The following is a 21,248-nucleotide window of genomic DNA, read 5'->3' as shown; positions in this document are numbered from 1 at the left end:
TGGCATCCCAAAATCTGTGTGCGGTTTGAGTCCCAGCTGTTCTGCTTCCCATCCAGCTTACTGCTGATGTATCTAGGAAGGCAGCTGATGGTGGCCCAGGGGAATGTGCACCTGTGACCCATGTGGGAGACCAGGATGGAGTTCCTGGCTCTTAACTTCAGGCTGGCCCCGATCTGGATGTTGGAGCCATTTGGGGAATGAATTAATGGATGAAAACTCTCTCTCTCTCTCTCTCTCTCTCTCTCTCTCTCTCTCTGTGTGTGTGTGTCTCTCTGTTGTTCTGCCTTTCAAATAAGTAAATGAATAAATCTTAAAAAAAAAAAAAAAGGAAGTGGAGCAACCAGGGCATGAACCAGTGCTCATTGAAGTGCCTGGGTTTGAGTCCTTGTTCCACTCCTCATTCCAGCTTCCTACTATTGTGTACCCTGCGAGGCAGCAGGTGAAGGTTCAAGTATTTGGGTCCCTGACACCCACATAGGAGTCTTGAATTGAGTTCCTGCCTCCTGAGCATTCAGGGAGTGAACCAGAGGATGAGCTCTCTTTCTCTCTGTCTCTGCCTTGCAAACAAAGTCAATAATTCAAAGTCTTTTAAAACCCCATCTCACTTGATTATGATGTATTCCCCTTTTTACATTTTGCTTGATTTGATCTTAAAATAAATCTTTTAAAGATGTACTTATTTAAAAGGCAGAGTGGCAGACAGATTGTCCATCAGCTGGTTCACTCTGCAAGTGACTGCAGCAACTCTGACTGAGCCAGGCGAGAGCCAGGAGCCAGGAACTCTCTCTGGGTCTCCCATGAAGGTCACAGGGATACAAGCACTTAGGCTATCTTCCATCCCTTTCCTAGGTGCACTGTCAGGGAGCTGGATCAGAAGTGGAGCATCTGGGACAAACTGATGCTTATGTGGGATGCTGGCATTGCAGGTGGAGGCTTAATCTGCGCCACAGTGTCAGCCCCTGGTCTGCTAATAATTTGTTGATTTTACATTATATTCATGAGAGATTTTGATCTGTAGTTTTTGTTTTGTTTTTCAAAATTTGAGAGACATCCAGGGACAAATCAACAAAAATAGAAAGCAGTTCCCCCCTTTACAGTTCACTCTCCAAAGCCTACAACTGCAGGGACTGAGTCAGGCTGCAGCCAGGATCCATCCCAGAGCTCAGTCCAGTTCTCCTCTGTGGTTGGCAGCTATTTGAGCCATCATCTGCTGCCTCCCAGGGCATGTGTTAACAGCAGGCTGGAATCAGGAGTGGAGCTAAGAATCAAACCCCGACTCTGATAGCAAATGCATGTGTCCCAGCCAGCATCTTAACTGCTAGGTCCAGCAGATGCCCTGCAAGGTGCCTTTTCTAAGCAGCAGTCTCAGGCCTGCTGGCTTAGCTCTTTTCTACACAGCAGTCTTTTATATCTACTCACATATCTGCCCTTTTTACTGGTCTTCATTCCTTCCTATAGAACCTGATGGCCATCTGTGTCATTCCAGTGACCTTTAGCATTTCCTGCAGTGTAAGTCTATGAGCAATGGATTCTTCCAGTTTCATTTATCTAAAATGTCTATGTCTTCCTCATTTCTGGAGGGTAGTTTCATTGAATTTGGATTTCTGCGTTGCCTGTCTTGCTTTTAGCCCTTTAGGTATTTGCTCCACTGTCTTTTCATCTCCATTGCTTTTTAAAATTTAGTTATCTATTTTTATTCATTTGAAAGTCAAAGAGATAGACAGATGGAGATCTCTCATCCAGTGATTCACACCCCAGATCCTCACAATAGCCAGGGATAGGCCAGGCCAAAGCCAGAAGACTAAATCCCACTCTCGCATGTGGAAGGGAGGGTATCTACTTGACTGCTCATTAGCAGAAAGCTGGAATGGAGAGTGGAGCTGGGACTGGAACCCAGGCCCTTGTATGTGTGAAGCAGGCATCCAAAGCATTGGCTTAAAGGCTGTGCCAAATGCCTGCCTCTCCATTGTTCTTGATAAAAAATAACTTCCTTTTGGAAGTTCTCCCCCTTTTAGAGAATGTGTCATTTTTCTCTCTTTGCTTTCACATTTTTCTCTTTATTTTTGGATTCTGCAAGTTTGGTGTACCTGAGTGATGGATCTTTGTTGTTGTTGTTGTTGTTGTTGTTGTTGTGTGTGTGTGTGTGTGTGTGTTTTGACAGAGTGAACAAAAAGGGAAGAGGGACAGAAAGGTTTTCCTTTTTCCGTTGGTTCACCCCACAATGGCTGCTGCGGCCGGCGCACCGCGCTTATCAGAAGGCAGGAGCCAGGTGCTTCCTCCTGGTCTCCCATGCGGGTGCAGGGCCCAAGGACTTGGGCCATCCTCCACTGCACTCCCAGGCCATAGCAGAGAGCTGGACTGGAAGAGAAGCAACCAGGACTAGAACCCTGGGTGCCAGCGCCACAGGCAGAGGATTAGCCTATTGAGCCACGGCGCCACCGGATCTTCATTTTTTTAAATACCACTTGAGTTTCAGAAAATTTTTAGATCTATAAGTTGATGTCTGTCCTCAAATTTGAAATTTTTTCCTTTTTCTTCAAATATTTTCTCTGTCTCAATGTTTTTCCTCTCCTTGTAGGATTCTAATTCTAATGAATTATATGTCTGTTAGAATGTTTGGTATTAGCCCCTCATTCTCTCAGGCTTTATTTCCTTAGTTTCCTCCTTCTTCAGATTGTATAATTTCTTTTGATCTGTCTTAAAATTAACTTATGCTTCTGCCATCTCCAATATTATTTTCTTTTAAAAAATTTTTATTTTACTTATCTGTAAGGCAGAGAAAACAAGAGAGAGAGACAGACAGACACATAGACAGAAATCTCACATCCACTGGTTTAGTCTCCAAATGCCCACAACAGTACAGGCTGAGCTAGGCTGAAGCTGGGAGACAGGAATTCAATCTAGGTTTCCCATGTGGGCGTCAGAGGACCATTACTCTAGCCGTCACTTACTACCTCCTAGGGTGTGCATAAATAGAAACAGGAATCTGGAGCAGAGCTGGAGCTTGAACCCAGACACTCTGGTATAAGATGCGGGTGTCCCAAGCAGTGTCTTAACTACTATGCCAAATGCCCACTCTTCCAGTTTCCTCTAATCCTTTCCAGTGAATTTTTCATTTTAGTGGTTGTGCTTTTAAGTTCTAGAATTTCCATTTTATTCTTTCCCATAGTCTTCTCTGTTGAGGTTCCCCATCTACTTACTCATTATGTATAGATTTTCCTTTAAGTACCTGAACACATTTAGACTGCATCAGAGTTTAAATTCAGATCATCTTAGGGTCAGTTTCCATTCACTGCTTTTTTCCTCAGTATGAGTCACATTTTTAATTTTTACTCTGGTGGCTACCAATTTTTGGTCAAATAATGGACACCATGTGTAATGTGTTGTAAAGACTCTGGACTCTCTATGTTCCTCTGTACCCAAAATTCCAGACTCTGTCTCCTGTTGCTGGCAGTAGCTCATGTCTTGCTCACTTCAGTTTTCTGCTGCTGTTCTTTGATGAGTTTTACTCTACACATGTGTAATTTTAGTAGCCAGCCCAAGAATTAGGTGGGTGATCAGTTAGGGATCTGATTTGCAGATTTTTTGGGAACCCACTGTGCCTTCTGCCTGTGTGGGACTTCCTTCCTACCTTTGTGTGTTGCAAGCTCAGACACAAAGACTGAGGAGTGCTTACGGCAAAAACTCAAGACTTGTGGGTCTCAGAGAGGTCTAATTGTTCCAAGGGTAGCTTGATCCAGAAGCTGCTGTCCTTTTTACCCACAGTACCTTTAAATTGTATTGTTTGTAATGTTTTATCCAGATTTTGTAACGTGTTATCTGCAGGGAGATTAGTCATATTAAGCTGCTGTTCCAGTAGTTCCCAATATCTATTTTTACATGTAATTGCTAAGCTTTATACCCCTGATTTTGTACTTTGCCCTATGGTGTATTGCGTCTGAGTTCAGAGGTATATTGATCTCCATTTCACTCTTTCAAGTCGTTCCTGAAATACTACCTTCTCCCTGAAGCATCTATATAGTTAAGTTTCTTTAAGTCTGACTTAAGTTCCTTCCTTTTGTAATATTTATTCATTTTATTATAATAATTATTAGGTTTATTTATCCTTCATTAACTTGAACCAATTAAAAAAGAAGATCTTAGGGCCATGTCTTGTGGTATGGTGGGTTAAGCCACCATTTGGGAGGCCCATATCCTGCATCAGAGTCCTGGCTCTTCCATTTCTGATCTGCTAATGTACATCCTGGGAAGCAACAGGTGATGAGTCTGTGCCACCCAGGTAAGAGACAGGAATGGAGTTTCAGACTCCTGGCTTTGGCCTGGCCCAGCCCCTACTGTTTTAGGCATTTGGAGGTGAACCAGTGGTTGGAAGATCTCTTTCTCTGTTACTCTGCCTTTCAAATACACACATACCTAACTACACACACAAATATCTTTAAAAAAAAAAAAAGAAAGAAAGAAAGAAAAGAAACTTTGCTGAGATCACAGTTAGCAAGTCTGGAGGCAAGAATAGAGCCCTAGCAATTGGTAGACTAAATCCTTAATCCCTGGCTTCTGGAGGGTTTTGAATATCAATTTAAAGATTGAAGACTGCAAATTTCCTAAAATGCTGCTGAGAATACCGTATCCCATTGCTGTGCTCAAATAGTTTTGATAGCTTTTTACTGGCTATAAAACAATCTGTTCCCTGGAGATACGGTTTACATGGAATGGGGAAAAGATTAGAAGTAGGGTGTCAGAACATTACTGTAGAGTAGGTGATAGGTATTGTGGCAATCTGTGACTGCTACTATGTTATGGTAATAGCCCAAAGGCAAGGCGTAGTTGCTTTTCTAGAATATATAAAATTTCCTTTTTCTTGTATAAGTCTTCAGAAATAGTATAGAAGAAAAATGTGATTGTTCATTGCTGGAGTCATAAGAATGAGACAGTATAGCTAGAACAGCTTATTTTTTTCCTTTCTTATTACTGCCTGAAAAAATCATGTAGTGTGAACTGGAAAAAGCATTCAAAGGGAGACTCACTCTTTCTTTCTTTCTTTCTTTCTTTCTTTCTTTCTTTCTTTCTTTTTCTTTTTCTTTTTCTTTTTCTTTTTCTTTTTCTTTTTCTTTTTCTTTTTCTTTTTCTTTTTCTTTTTCTTTTTCTTTTTCTTTTTCTTTTTTTTACAGGCAGAGTTAGAGAGAGACAGAGAGAAAGGTCTTCCTTCCGTTGGTTCACCCCCCAAATGGCCGCTGTGCCAATCCGAAGTCAGGAGCCAGGTGTTTCCTCCTGGTCTCCCATGCGGGTGCAGGGCCCAAAGACTTGGGCCATCCTCCACTGCACACCTGGGCCACAGCAGAGAGCTGGACTGGAAGAGGAGCAACCGCGACAGAATCCAGCGCCCCGACTGGCACTAGAACCTGGGGTGCCAGCGCTGCAGATGGAGAATTAGCCTAGTGAGCCGCGGTGCCGGCCAACTCTTTTTTTTTTTTTTTTTTTTTTTTTTTTTTAAGGAAAGCTTTGTGCTGTTTTAAAGTGGTCTCTTCCTGTCATGTTCTGAAGACTCAAAAGTCAATAAAAAAATAATCTATATAAAAACTACAAATAGGCCACAAATCTAAAATCTTTTTGGCAGCTTCTCTCCCCACCCAGAATTATTTTTTTAAAGGGCCATGTATTTTTATTTGAAAGTCAGCGACAGGGAGAGACAGAGAGATCTTCCATCTGCTGGTTCACTCCCACATGACCGCAATAGCCAGAGCTGGGCAAGACCAAAGCAAGAAGTCAGGAGTTGGGTCTCCCACATGGCTGCAGGGGCCCAAAGACTTGGACCATCTTCCATTGCTTTCCCAGGTGCATTAGCAGGGAGCTGGATTGGAAACTGAGCAGCTGGGACTTGAACTGGTCCCATATGGCATCCATATGGGATGCCAGCGTTACAGGCAGTGGGTTAACCTGCTGTGCCACAGTGCAAGCCCCTCATAGAATGATTTAGTCATGTAAGTCCACAGTATTGGACTCCTAGACAGTAGTGTTTCCTTGGAAGGTGCTTAAGATTCAGGAATCATAAATGGTGAGTATGAATGCACCAAGGGACTTTTTCTCAGGATATTATATTTGAGATTTAATTAATTAACTTTAAGTTTGGGTCCCAGTTGGCTAATCTATATGGCTTTAAGTTTTTTGTCAAATCTTCCCCTTTTTCAGGTCATAAATAAGGTTCATCTTAAGGCAAATCATGTTGTGAAGAGGGATGTTGCAGAGCATTTAAGAATCAAAACTGTGTATGATAAAAGTATTGAAGAGTAAGTACACCATTATTTTTCAAAATTTTTATTATACATATAAATATTATAATATTTGTAATGTTACCTGACATTTTAAGAAGTCCATAAGTGGGGTTAAAATAGGACTAGTGTACCTTTAAGGTAGAATTAAGCTGAAAATGCCTTTTAGTCTAAAAAGATAGTAGCCAGGGGATATAACTAAAGTCTATATATCATGAATAATTTAAACAGAATAAATATGAATATTCATGGGTATGGCCAATAACAAACCTGGAAGGTACTTGTTAATGAGTACCTGGTGGAGAAATAACAAGTACTGATGCAAACAATAATAAGAAAGTTTATAAAATTATGACCAGAGAGATTATATAGTCCACACAGATAAATTATGAATCTGTAGTAGTTTATGCAGAATGTTTAGAAATAGTTGTTATCTCACCCTATCCTTAACATCCCAAGTGAATGAGAGAACTTGTGGTCATGTGTAGCACATGCTTTCACATGTGGTGAACTCTTCAGGACTTATGGAGGTGAATTGAGATTTGGACAGCAGAGACTGTGGATAGCATTCTGTGGGCTCTTGACAGATGCATCCCAAGAGATGAGACAGCGTTCTGTTCTTATGTTCTTATGGCAATTCTTATGTTTTATGTCATCATTTTCAGGTTGCTTCCTGAGAAAAGATATCTTGTAAAGGTATGTAATAAATACTTATGGCTTAAATTGAATACTTAACATAGGTGCATTTTATCACATGTAAATTCTATCTCAGTAAAGGAAAAATAGAATGACTGTTTTGTGAATGACTGAATAAAAGATGTTGGTTGTGAATATATTTATCATTTTACCAAAGGTATCTTTGTAATCTCACCAAAATTTTATTGATGTTTGATATTAAAGTAGTCTTTTTTAATACTTTTTAAATAAAAGGTTTATTTATTTATTTGAAAGGCAGAGCTACAGAGAGGGGGAAGGAGAGACAGAGATAGCTTCCATCCATGGGTTTGCTCCCGAAATGGACACAATGGCCTGGGCTGGAATGAAGCCAGGATCCAGGAGCTTCATCAAGGTGTCTCACAGGGGCGGTAGGGGTCCAGGTACATTATCAGGGGGCTGGATTAGAAATGGAGCAACTAGGACTGGGAAACCACCGGTGCCCATATGGGCTGCTGGCACTGAAGGCGGCTGCTTAACCTGCTGTGCCACAGCGCCAGCCCTCCTTTTTTATACTTTCATATTGCATCTGTCTTCTCATTTTCTTACTTGCTCTCCCAAGATGTTTGGGAGCAGGATGTGATGAGGATAGATGAAAAAAATAATTTATGAAATACGTTGAGAACATTTGCATGAAGAACATTCTCTTCGTGGAAATGTCCTTTCCTGGAGATAAATTAAGATGATAGTGGAAATGTTGAAGTTGTTTATAGAAGTGCTAATCTCATTAGATGTTTATCTGTGTAGAGTCTAACTCACATATTAACCCAGTTCATTATGGGCCACAGGAATAGCTGAGTAACTAGACATAAGAGTTTCTTGGGGCCAGCGTTGTTTGTAGTGGGTAAAGCTGCAGTCAGCCAGCAATCCCACAGGGGCACTTGTTCTTGTACAAGTTTGTGTCCTGGCTGCCCCACTTCTGATCCAGCTCCCTGCTAATGGTCTGGGAAAATCAGGGGAAGATGACCCAAATCATCTTTGGGCCCCTGCCACTCACGTGGGAGACCCTGCTGAAGCTCCCAGTTCCTGGCTCCAGCCTGGTTCAGTCCTAGCCATGGAGGCTACATGGGGAGTGAACCAGCAGATGGAAGATTTCTCTCTCCTCTCTTTGTAACTCTGACGTTCAGATAAACATAAACTTATCTAATGTTGGCATCATCTACATTGTCTCATATTTGAAGTAATCTAACTCATGGTTGAGATCTGTGCTTTTTAGTTTTCCATTTAAATGAGAGTAGGGAAGGAGGTTTCTACTCGGTGCTCTTTTCCTAGACTCAATTAGAATGTAAGGAAATTCCTTTCCTCTTAGCCTTACTGTACAACCTTTTACTAACTAGTGTCTGTGTTCCAGAGCCTTTTGTCTCTCAGTCATTATATCCTGTGCTTGCTTGTCTTAAATGTAATTTATCCCTTGACTATAGTTCTTTTTTTTCCAACTCTTTTAGAACAAACTTTTCCCACAAGCTATTTCTTATCTAGAGAAGACTTTCCAGGTTCGTCGACCTGCTGGCACTATCTTACTTAGCAGGTATGTCACATTAAACAGGGATTCTGTTCTTCATTCATTTAGTATTCTGCCCTTCCCATTCTACCAATATGGCCAAGTATGGAACTTACGCTAGGGTAGTTCACTATGCTTCTTAGAGACCAAGCAACAAGGTATTTAAAAAGATTAAAAATGTGCTCTGCTGGATCATTGTTCTTCCCTTGATTTTCCACCAGAAGGTGGCCCCCTGGGCTTCCTCCTAAGATGTAGCTGGCCAGTGTTCCACACACCCTCTTCCTTCCACATGCTCACAGTGTTGACTTCCTGAAGTATTTGGGTGTTTGAGTTCCCATAGTACCAAAATTCTTTTTTTAGGCTAGTTTCCTTGTTAAACTACTAGCCGTTATTAACTAATATATTGGTGACTAGTTTATTACCAGTGTTTTTAACTTCTCTAAACTGTTCTTTGTTTTAAAAAATAATTTGATACACACATGAACTGAAGACAATGTGCAACAAACCAGTACCTACGGAAGGAAAATGACCCTCATAGGTACTGTACTGGAGAGTGTGCCGCACACACCAAATGTGGTCCGGTCATAGTGCCTGAGGAGCATCTCCAGGTAACTCGCCCTGCGCTGCCAGTGTTCACTCCTTAGGATAGCCTCAGGGGAGATTCTGAGTGTGTGAACGTCATTATGAAGTTTTGACAAACCTAATTGCAGAGGTTTGGTAGCTTCATTCATCTCCCAAGAGTAATCAGAGTTAGGTATGCTGATTTTATTCTTTCTTTGATTTTCAAGAGAGTGTAATGATGTTTTCTCTCCATTTTTTCCCTCATTTGTCTGTGGGTTGCTGAATCAGTTTAACTTAGAACTTTATCTTTGTCCTTCAGAAATCGTTTTGGCAGATACATACCTCAGCTTTTTTTTTTTTTTTTTTTTTTTTTTTTTAAGATTTATTTATGTATTTGAAAAGCAGAATGACAGAGAGAAAGAGACAGACAGACAGACATCTTCAGTATGTGGTTCACTCTCAGATGGCCTCAGTGACTGGGGCTGGGCCAGGCCAAAATCAGGAGACAGAACTCCATCCAGGTCTTCCCCAGGGACCATGTTATGCTGCCTTCCCAGGTGTGTTAGCAGGAAGCCAGGTCAGAAGTGGAGCAGCCAGGACTCAAACTGGTGCTCCAGTGTGGGATGCCAGTGTTGCAAATGGAGGCTTAACCTGCTGGGCCACGACGTTGGCCCCTGCCTCAGCTTATCAGAAGGGCAATTGGAGGGGCTGGCATTGTGGTGCAGTGGGTTAAGCTGCCTCCTGTGACTCCATATGAGTAGCAATTCAAGTCACAGCTGCTCTACTTCCAATGCCGCTCCCTTCTAACGTGCTGGGGAAAGGAGTGGCAGATGGCCGAAATGTTTGGGCCCCTGCCACCCATGTAAGAGACCCTAATCAAGCTCCAGGCTCCTGGCTTCTGCCTGGCTCGGCCCTGGCTGTTGTAGCCATTTGGAGAGTGAACCAGAAGATGGAAGATCTCTCTCCCTCTCCCTCTCCCTCTCCCTCTCCCTCTCCCTCTCCCTCTCCCTCTCCCTCTCCCTCTCCCTCTCCCTCTCCCTCTCCCTCTCCCTCTCCCTCTCCCTCTCCCTCTCCCTCTCCCTCTCCCTCCCTCTGTTTTCCTCTCTGTAACTCTGCCTTTCAAATAAGTAAATAAATCTTAAAAAAAAAAAAAAAAAAAAGAAAAAGGCAATTTGGGGGCTGGCATTGTGGTGTAGCAGGTAAAGCTGCTGCCTGTGATGCCAGCATCCCATGTGAGCACTGGTTCGTGCCCTGGTTGCTCCACTTCCTTTTTTTTTTTTTTTTTTTTTTTTTAAGATTTATTTATTTATTTGAAAGAGTTACAGAGAGGCAGTGAGAGAGAGAGAGTTTTTCCATCCTCTGGTTCACTCCCCAGGTGGCTGCAATTACGTCTTTCCCAGGCCATAGCAGAGAGCTGGATAGGAAGTGGAGCAGTTGGGACACGAACCAGCGCCTGTATGGGATGCTGGCACTGCAAGTGGTAGCTTTACCCACTATGCCACAGCGCCGGCCCCAGCTGCTGCACTTCCAGTCCAGCTCTCTGCTAGTGATCTGAGGAAAACAGCAGAGGATGGCTGAAGTATTTGGGCACCTGTGACCTTTGTGGGGGACCTGGATGAAGTGCTGGTTCTATTGGCTGTCTGGGGAGTGAACCAGTGGATGGAAGATCAATCTCTTTCCTCTCTCTGTAACTCTTTCAAATAAGTAAATCAATCTTTTATTATTTTTTATTTGAAAGTCAGAGTTACATAGAGAAGGAGAGGCAGAGAGAGAGAGAGAGGTCTTCCATCTGCTGGTCCACTACTCAGTTGGCCGCCATGGCCGGAGCTGTGCCAATCCAAAGGCAGGAGCCAGGAGTTTCTTCCGGGTCTCCCATGTAGGTGCAGGGGCCCAAGGACTTGGGACACCCTGTACTGCTCTCCCAGACCATAGCAGAGAGCTTGATCAGAATTGGAGCTGCGGGGACTCGAACTGGCGCCCATATGGGATGCTGGCACTGCAGGCGATGGCTTTACCCACTATGCCACAGTGCTGGCCCCAATAAAATTTTTAAAAGACCATTTGATATCTCTTAAAATTAAGAATATGTATTATGCAATAAAATTATTATGCAAAATAATAATGCGAATTTATTCCATAAAAATACTAATAGCCATGTAATAAATATTCAAGGATGTTCTTTGCAAAACTACAAATATGCCTATTTATGGTATTAAGTCATGGTATAACCATGTAATAACATGCTATGCAGTTGTTAAAAGAATGAAGTGGATCTCTATGGACTGACTTGGAAAGATGTTTAAGTCCTTGCTTACATTAAAAAAAAAAAAGGTGTAAATTAGTGTGTATAGGCTATTTTATTTGAAAAGTATAGATATATGCATATGATTAAAAATTATGAAACAATCTGGAAGAATATACATACTGAAAAAAACCTGGACATATAGGGTGGACATTGGCATAGTGGTTAAGCTGCTGCTTGGTAAGCCTGCACCCCATATCAGAGTATCTGAATTCAAGTCTGGATATGCTTCTGAGTCTAGTTTCCTATTAAGGCACACCCTGGGGAGGCAACAGGTGATGGCTTAGGTACTTGTTTCCTTGCTACCTACATGGGAGACCCAGACTGAGTTCCAGTCTCGTGGCTTTGGCCTGGCCCAGTCCTGGCTGTGACGGTCATTTCTGTGGTGAACCAGTGCTCTCTCTTTCTGCCTTTCAAATAAGTAAATTAAATACATACATATGTACGTAGGGTGTATATCAGAATGTTAATGGTTTTCTTAAAGAGTTATATTGTTTGGGGCTGGTATTTGGCCTGCTGTTTAAGACCCCTGCATCCCATATCAGAATGCTTAGGTTTCATTTCGAGCTTCAGCTACCGATTCCAGCTTCCTGCTAATGTGACCCTGAGAAGCAGTGGTGATAGCCCAAGTAGTAGGATTCCTGCCACCCGTGTGGGAGACCTGGATTGTGTCCTAAGTTCTGGCTCCAAGTTCTGCCACCTTCTCCACATACACCCATTGCAGGCATGTGGGGAGTGAGCTGGCAGATGGGTGCTCCCTCTTGGTCTGCCTCCCAGCCTTTAAAATAAATAAATAAAAAAAATTATTTATTTATTTTTTTTAATTTTTTTTTTTGACAGGCAGAGTGGACAGTGAGAGAGAGAAACAGAGAGAAAGGTCTTCCTTTGCCGTTGGTTCACCCTCCAATGGCCGCCGCGGCCGGCGCGCTGCGGCTGGCGCACCGCGCTGATCCGATGGCAGGAGCCAGGAGCCTGGTGCTTTTCCTGGTCTCCCATGGGGTGCAGGGCCCAAGCACCTGGGCCATCCTCCACTGCACTCCCTGGCCACAGCAGAGGGCTGGCCTGGAAGAGGGGCAACTGGGACAGAATCCGGCGCCCCGACCGGGACTAGAACCCGGTGTGCCGGCGCCGCTAGGCGGAGGATTAGCCTAGTGAGCCGCGGCGCCGGCCCAATAAATAAAAATTTTAAAAATAAAGAATGACATTCAAGTAAATAATTTTTAAAAAAAGAATATAATTGTGGGGATGCTTTTTGTTGGTAAGCTATATGTTTTTGTGATTTTATACATTTATATACATATTATGTATACATGTTATATAAATGCATATAACAAATCTGAAGTTGGTACACATAAATTTGTATACATATAAATCTAAAGATATTATTGCTATTGCTGTTTTTCTCTATTTTGCTACATCCTTTCATTACTTACAGAAAATGAATACATTAGTGAACATTGACTTTTTTAACTAAAAGTATATATTTATTTAATTTTTATTTATTTGAGAGATGGAGAGCTAGATCTCCATTCCACTGGTTCACTCTGCAAATGTTTTCAATAGCTGGATCTGGCCTAAGCTAGAGCCAGGAACTCAATCTATATCTCCCAAATGGGTAAAGAATCCTAAATATTTGAGCCATCATCTGCTACCTCCCAGGGTGCCTGTTAACAGGAAGCTAGAATTAGGAATGGAGCCAAGACTCAAGCCCAGACACTCTAATGTGGGATGAGAGAGTCCCAGGTGGCATCCTAACACTGAGGCCAAATGCTTGTCCCATAGGCATATGTTTAGGTTAAGTTCATCATGTAAGTTTTTTCTTTAGGCGTTTGAAGCCCAGTAAAGAAAGAATTTCTAGTCCTATATCTTGGCACCAATGTAATTAACTTGCTTTCTCAGATTTCTTTAGAGTGTAAACTTTTTTAAAAAAAGATTTATTTATTATTTATTTGAAAGGTAGAGTTACACAGAAGCAGAGGCAGAAAGAGAGAGGTCTTCCATCTGCTGGTTCACTTCCCCAAATGGTCGCAACAGCTGGAACTGAGCCAGTCCTAAGCAGGAGCTTCCTGTGGGTCTCCCACGTGGGTGCGGGAGCCCAAGCACTTGGGCCATCCTCTACTGCTTTCCCAGGCCACGGCAGAGAGCTGGATTGGAAGTGGAACAGCCAGGACTTGAACTGGTGCCCATATAGGATGACGGCGCAGGAGGTGGCTTTACCTGCTACACCACAGCACCAGCCCCGAGAGTGTAAACTTTTAAAGTAGAACTTAAAATTTTAACAAAAAAAGTTTAAATATTTAAAAAATTGTTATTTATATATTAAGGTTTTTTTTGCTTGAAATTTTCTAGGCTCTTCCAAATTCTGCTTTCCTGGTGGATTCTGAATTCCATGATTAAATAGATAATCATGGAAAAGAATGTTTAAAAATCATAACTTTTTATTATACCAACTATTAAAGTAATTAAATGTAAAATTTATAAATACACATGCTAGAGAAACAGAGTGGACATTGTATACTTTATTAAATGAAATGGAAATATCTTTTTTCTCTGTCTACAAGCATTGATTATACCCACAAAATCACTATTTAGTGATTTTTCTATGTATAATTTGGAGATTATGATTGTTTAGGAACTTTGAGAGAAGTTCTCTAAACAGCAAATATTATAAGAATGATGTGAGGCCCGGTGTGGTGGCATAGTGGGTAAAACCACCGCCTGTGTTGGCATCCCATATGGATGCCAGTTCAAGTCTCAGCTGCTCCACTTCCAATCCAGCTTTCTGCTATGGCCTGGAAAAGCAGTGGATGATGGCCCAAATCCTTGGTCCCCTGTACCTGTGTGGGAGACCTGGAAGAAGCTCCAGGCTCCTGGCTTCAGATTGCCCAAACTCTGGCCATTTCAGCTATTTGGGGAGTGATGGAAGGCCTCTCTCTCTCGTTCTCTCTCTCTCTCTCTCTCTCTCTGCCTCTGCCACTGCCTCTCTATAACTCTGCCTTTCAAATAAGTGGATAAACCTTTTTAAAAAAAGAAAAGAAAAACAATGTAAGAATTGCTTAGAAAACTAGAAAAAGTATAATATAAAATGACTAACTTTGAACATATATTTTTGTTTCATCTGAATTTTTAAGAAGATACATGAATTATTTGATTTGATGATAGAAAATGTTTTCATTAGATAAAAAGTTTTTATTTTATTTTGATTGTGGAAGTTGTTCACACACATAAAAAAATACAGGGAAGTTCTTTCATTTGGTTTTGGAGCTTTAAACTTTTTCTTTCTCTGTCTTTTCTGTCTTCCAGTTGGTTGTTTAGCCTTGATAGCAATTGTTTAAATAAGATTGTAGACTTACAATCATTTTATAAAAAGCTGAAATCTTAGTGAAATAAATTCAAAGTTAGAGGTAGAAATAGAGGGATGAAGATTTAGATTTTGCTGAAAGCTTGAGGTATAATCAATAAAGATTAAGTCGTAGTGTAGTCTGGAGTCACTGCAAGATGAAAGGTCCCCGCGGCTAACCCTGTCTCTGGTCTGGTTTTCTGTTGATCCCGTGAGCACAGAGATGCAGGATCTGCCGTGGGGGTAAGTGTTCCCATGAAGCAGTGGGTGTGCTGGACCAGGAGGGCATCAAGGATGCAGACTTTGTTCTTTATGTTGGTGCTCTGGCCACTGAGAGGTGCAGCCATGAAAACATCATCTCATATGCGGCCTATTGTCAGCAGGAAGCACAAATGGACAGGTAAACATTCCTCTGAGACCTCTCCTGAAGATTTATTAATGAGAACTCTTAAAACACGTTCATATATCTTTCGTTTGTCACATTGCCTCTAGTGGTGAGAACTAGCTTTCTGCCTGGCCTGGCCTGGGGTGTGGGCCAGCTGGGACTGTTGTTCATGTGGGGAAGGAGATTTGAGTCAAATGGAAGGAGAAGAGGGAAAGCCTCCTTCCATTTTTTTCCCCTGCCACTCTTCTTCCATTCCCACACTATGCTTTTTGCCTTCAGAGAAAAGGTGTGTTGCCTAGAGAATTTGCTGCAAGCTGAATATCCCCCTAAGGAAACAATTTGATCCTTAAAGCCAGCACTTCTGTGCTAAAAGTGTGACATGTTAAAAGTGTCTAATCGTCCTATCATTTGTTATACAGTATATGCTTCACTTAGCTAAATGATCACTTAAAAATTCAGTCTTCTTTATTATTTACAAAAGATTTCAGAACTTTTTCCTAGTGAAGGAGCCCAGCCTTGAAATGAAAAGTTATTAAATATGCAAAAGTTGCCCATCACACACCAGACAAATCAGTTAAAGGTAGTAGAACTTGCCACATGTCTCAGAATAGATTGTATGTCACATTAGTGTGACTAATTTATGCACACGTAAGAACTACTACAGAGATGCTAAACATCCATCTATCTGTCAAGAGTAGCAGACCTTAAAGAGATGTCCCATGTCTATTGATATGGAATTATTTAAGGAAAAAATGGAACTGTTAGTTGAACTAAGAAGGCAATACAGGGAAAACACTACAGATTCATACTGTCAGTTTTGAAGGTGCTAAGGACATCAAAGTCAGCAGCATGTACAGTCTGCCTTCCATATTCTGCAGGTTCTCCATGCTGCTAATAAAGCAACATTGGATCAAAAATATTCGGGGAAACAATTGCAACTATACTGAACATGTACAGACTTTTTCTTGTCATTATTCTCTAAACAACATAGTGTAACATCAATTTGTAAGCATGTATTTCATATTAGATATGACAAATAATGTACAGATGGTTAAGTTATATGGAAGGATGTCTATAGGTTATACACAAATCCCATGGCATGTTACATACTAGACTTGGGCATCTGCAGATTCTGATGTCCATGGGAGGTCCTGAAGCCAATCCCCTGGATGCCTACGGTTGGCAATATTGTCAAAAGCAGTGTGTTACCATGATACTGTGAGGTTTTGGATGGGCTTTGGAAATCCTCTCAGGAATCTAGGCTGCGTGTTGAGAAAGCTTAGTGTCCACTACTGAATGTGCTACTGCAGGAGGCAGTGCTGAGTGCTTTCAGGGGTATGTGTGTGCCAGAGTTTCCTTTTTCCTGAGAAGTTGTCATTGAATTTTTGATATTTTATAATTAATGGTGTCTTAGGATCAAGGAAAATGTGATACTTGAAGTGCTACATGAATGGTGGCACAGTTATTTGTTGAAGAGAAGTGCTTTCTAACAGCAGATGTCCTTGAGAAATAAGCCTTCACAGTAGCAGTGCTACATAATCATGGTTCTTAGTTTCTAAGTTTGACCTAAAACATGGATTGCATACGCAGGTGAAATTTCATTTAGGATATGCTATTAGGTCTCAAAAGAACATTGCAAAACAGTGTATATGCTTTTCCATATTTAAATGTTTATAGCACTGTAATGATTAGTTTACATTTGATATGAACAGGTAGCTAAGTGTTCTTTGTACTAGTGAATATGAAGCTGTTCCTGTATGTCTACTCATATCAGGGGAAAGATTTTGATTTCTTTTAAGAGTGTCACGTTGGAAGAAAAGGCCATATCTTCACTGTTCATTTTGAATCTTTTTGAAGAGAGTGAAACTTTGCCTGTGCATAGTACCTAATTAGTTGCCAACAGACTAGGTGAACAGAATAGACATGTACTCCTGCCTAATGGAATTTACAGAGTACAGACTGAGAGAGTATTAGTTAATGTGCTTGCAAATAAATGCATGATTTCACAATATGATAAATACCTTTTAGAAAAAAACCAGGATGCTGGGACTGGTATTGTGGCACAGTACATAATGCAGCATACCATATGGGTGCTAGTTTGAGTCCTAGCTGCTCCACTTCCAATCCAGTTCCCTGCTCATGCACCTGGGAAAGCAACAGTAGATGGCGCAAGGCTTGGGTCCCTGCGCCTTTGTGGGAGACCTGGAAGAAGCTCCTGGCTCCTCGCTTTTACTTAGCTCAGCCCTGGCTGTTGCAGCCATCTGGGGAGTGAACCAGCAAATGGAAGGTCTCTCTCTCTCTCTCTCTCTCTCTCTCTCTCTCTATCTCTCTATTTCTATCTCTATCTCTATCTCTTTGCTTCTTCCTCTCTTTGTAATTCTGCCTTTCAAATAAATAAATCTTAAAAAAAAGGATGCTGTAATATAAAAAGGAAAACAAAGGGACACTGCATTTTGATCAATTGGGTGAGGAAGGCCTCTGAAAAAGGGAAATTTTAGTGGTTACCTGAACATTGGTAGACTTTAGTGAAAAAATGAGTTAGGGGAAAGAGTTTATGTTAGGAAATCGCCACGTGCACCTGTTGCTCCGAAGCCGCTTCAGTAGACACTGTGTCCGAGGACAAGTGCTTGGAAAGGCAAACAGAACCATTGTGTTCTCAGTGCTGTAGGGAGTCCCTGAAGGGCTTTAGGCCTGGCAGTGGCTTCATTTTATATTTTAGAGATCACCGTGGTGTTGTTGTTGTTAAGATTTACTTATTTATTTGAAAGGCAGAGTGACAGGGAGAGAAAGAGAGATCTTCCATTCTCTGGTTCACTCTCCAGCCTGGGGTGGGCGAGGACAAGCCAGGAACTCCATCTGAGTCTTCTTCGTTCATGGTGGGGGCCCAAATACTTGGCATCACATGCTGCTTTCCTGGCCACATTAGCAGGGAGTTGTATCAGGAGACGAGCAGCCAGTGTTCCTATGGATAGGGGATGCCAGCATCTCAAACTGAGGCTTCACTTGGTACAGAAACACCAGCCCCCCTCCACTTTTTTAAAACTTTAAATAAAGTAAGTGTTCTTTGTAATAGGTACTTGTAACTTCTGGTTTTGTGGTTATTTCTATGGTGAAATATTACCTTGGAGTTCCTAAGGACCTTGGAGTCCCTTAGCCTTACTCATTTGCCACAGCTTTTGGAGACCAGGTATCTGCAAGGTAGATCTGAGTTATCCTGGACTCTGGGTCCTAGTCTAGACTCTGGTTCTAGACACAGGGAGAGCTGTGGAATTTTGTACATTCCAAAAGATGTAGAATTTGAAAGAAGATAATGGGAAGATAAAAAAATCTTTTTGTGAATATAAGCAGTGTTGGGGCAGGAGAAAGATGGAGAAAAGGTTCAGCAACTTTCAGAAACCTGAACAGTTTGCTTATTGTCCTGTTAATGTATTTGATTTTCCTTTCTGCCTGTCTGTGTGCCTGAAAGAATGGTGAAATGCTGAAGTCAAATATGGATTTTGCAAGTAAAATAGTGTTTGAATACTTCTGTTCATTTTTTAAAAATTATATTGACATTTAAAATTTTTATATTTTTTAAAAATTCATACTAAAGTATAATAAACTGAATATGTTCCTTTTATGGAAACAGGTGTTATTAAGTCATAGGAAAGCAAAGTGTACGTGTCTTGAAAGTAAAAGATAGTGAAAGTTAGCTGCTAGAGTTCAGAATTACATTTGACATTAGCAAATACTTTTTATGTCTGAGCAATTGTGATAGAGAAGTCTAGATGAGAAATATTGTTCTGATATATTAAAAAACACTCAACATCTATTTTAACAGGCCAATAGCAGGATATGCTAACCTGTGTCCAAATATGATCTCTACCCAGCCTCAGGAGTTTGTTGGGATGCTGTCCACGGTGAAACATGAGATTATTCATGCCCTGGTAATTCTACCTTCACCTAATGTTCTTTCTTGCATGCCTTGGTTTTCTGTTTATTATGCTCTTATACTGTTATTTTTATACATATATTAACATTTAAGATTATGTGGATTCTTATATTCATGTTCAGTAAAACCTGATTAATTAGGTTTCTGCCAATATAGAAAGTTTTGATGATCAGGATAGTGTCTGGGTCGAATTTTGCTGTCTAATATAATTAAAGACTAAATCCATTAGGTAAATTTTTGAGAGAAGAATTAAGATTCTCAAGAAAATCTCAGGAGTGGGAATTATGACACAGCTGGTTAAGTCGCCACTTGCTACACCAGCATCCTGTTTCAGAGTGCAGGTTCAAGTCCCAGTTGCTGTATTTCCAATCCAGCTCCTTGCTAATGTGCCTGAGAAAGCAGAAGATGGCCTAACTTCTTGTACCCCTGCCACTCATGTGGGAGACCAGGATGGGGTTTCGGGCTCCTAGCTTCAGGTTGGCTTAGCCTGGCCATTGAGGCCATCTGGGGAGTGAACCAGCGGAAGGGAGATCTCTCTCTCTCCCTTGTTCTCTTTCTCTCTCTGTTACCCTACCTTCCAAATCTTAAAGTGAAAAACAGTCATTAGAAAAATTAAATTTCCTGTACAGTGATAACTGATAAGCTAGCTATAGCTTTTTCTTATTTCTTAGCTCATTTCTAAAAGCCTGTCTGGGTTTTCTAAAATTTATGTAAACTAACTTATTGAGAATTTCTCATTCTTTTTCCCCAATTTGTTCAAAACAGTATACTTTTACTATATATGTCTAAAGTTGCTAAAGACTCTAGGAAATGTTCTTCTAATGCCATTTGTGTATTTAGAAAATAGAGGGTAGCAAAATTTGATGTCTGAGAGAGAGAATGAATCACAAAGACATGGGTAGGAATCTTCTTACCTATATCACTAAAAGGCATCTTAGACAAATTACTTAGCCTTTGTAAAAGCCTCAGTTTTTTATCCTTGTGTGTAAAATGAGGACAGTAGCAGTACACTTTTAAAAGCTGGTAGAGGCCGGCGCCGCGGCTCACTAGGCTAATCCTCCGCCTAGCGGCGCCGGCACACCGGGTTCTAGTCCCGGTCGGGGCGCCGGATTCTGTCCCGGTTGCCCCTCTTCCAGGCCAGCCCTCTGCTGTGGCCAGGGAGTGCAGTGGAGGATGGCCCAGGTGCTTGGGCCCTGCACCCCATGGGAGACCAGGAAAAGCACCAGGCTCCTGGCTCCTGCCATCGGATCAGCGCGGTGCGCCGGCCGCAGCGCGCCGGCTGCGGCGGCCATTGGAGGGTGAACCAACGGCAAAGGAAGACCTTTCTCTCTTCTCTCTCTCTCACTGTCCACTCTGCCTGTCAAAAAAAAAAAAAAAAAAAAAAAAAAAAAAAAAAAGCTGGTAGGGACAGGGTGTTTAATGCAGTAGTTATGACACAGTTTAGGACACCCTACTTTCAAGTCATGGCTCTACTTCCAATTCCAACTTCCTGCTAATGCACACCCTGAGAGGCACCCTGAGATAGCTCATGGACCTGGGTCCTTGCCCCTCATGTGGGAGACCCAGACTGAGTTTAGACTTCTGGCTTCTTCCTGGCCTGTCACTGGTTGTTGTGGGCATTTGGGGATTGAACCAGTGAATGGACAATCTCTCACCGTTTCTGTTTCTCTGTCTCTCTGCCTTTCAAATAAATAAAATTTTAAAAATGTTTTTATAAAGTTTGTGGAAAATGGAATTAAAAAGTAAGTTTATTTCAGAGCAGAAAAACATTGAAAACCATGGATACAAGGATTCTCTAAAGAATTCATAGAAAATATATATTATGAAAAAAAAACTATGCATGGATTTGAAATTTCTTTGCACAAAATAAACTGGCACCATAAGGGATGCTGGCATCACAGGCAGCAACTTAACCTACTGCACCACAGTGCTGGCCCCTAAAATCCTTTTTTTTTTTTTTTTTTTTTTTTTTTTTTTTTTTTAATTTATTTGAAAGGTGCAGAGACTGAAAGAAAGAGAAAAACAGACAGGCACACAGACGAAGATGTCTTATACCCTGGGTCACTTCTCAAATTCCTGCAATAGCTGAGCTTGGATTGGCCTAAAGGCAGGAGCTAGGAAGTCAATCCAAGTTTTTCATATGGGTGGTAGGGACCCAACCACTTGAGCCATATCACTTGATTTTTCCCAGAGTACATATTAGCAAGAAGCTAGAGTCGGGATGGAGTCAAGTCTCGAACCCAGGTAC

General features: G+C 41.5%; 1 protein-coding gene across 1 annotated transcript in view; it reads left to right on the top strand.

Moving 5' to 3' along the window:
• The window catches only part of LMLN (leishmanolysin like peptidase), an 87,872-nt gene that overhangs the window by 3,041 nt on the left and 63,583 nt on the right, over positions 1 to 21,248 (top strand). The window contains exons 2-7 of the mRNA XM_002716542.5: positions 6,187 to 6,284; positions 6,932 to 6,962; positions 8,426 to 8,508; positions 8,972 to 9,089; positions 14,906 to 15,084; positions 18,890 to 18,995. Coding sequence (XP_002716588.3) covers positions 6,187 to 6,284; positions 6,932 to 6,962; positions 8,426 to 8,508; positions 8,972 to 9,089; positions 14,906 to 15,084; positions 18,890 to 18,995 — 615 coding nt within the window. The remainder of the gene's footprint in view (positions 1 to 6,186; positions 6,285 to 6,931; positions 6,963 to 8,425; positions 8,509 to 8,971; positions 9,090 to 14,905; positions 15,085 to 18,889; positions 18,996 to 21,248) is intronic.

Source organism: Oryctolagus cuniculus, chromosome 4 (assembly GCF_964237555.1).
Source record: "Oryctolagus cuniculus chromosome 4, mOryCun1.1, whole genome shotgun sequence".
Lineage (NCBI taxonomy): Eukaryota > Metazoa > Chordata > Mammalia > Lagomorpha > Leporidae > Oryctolagus > Oryctolagus cuniculus.
The sequence above is the reverse complement of the archived record's forward strand: the minus strand, read 5'-3'. Positions and strand labels throughout refer to the sequence as shown.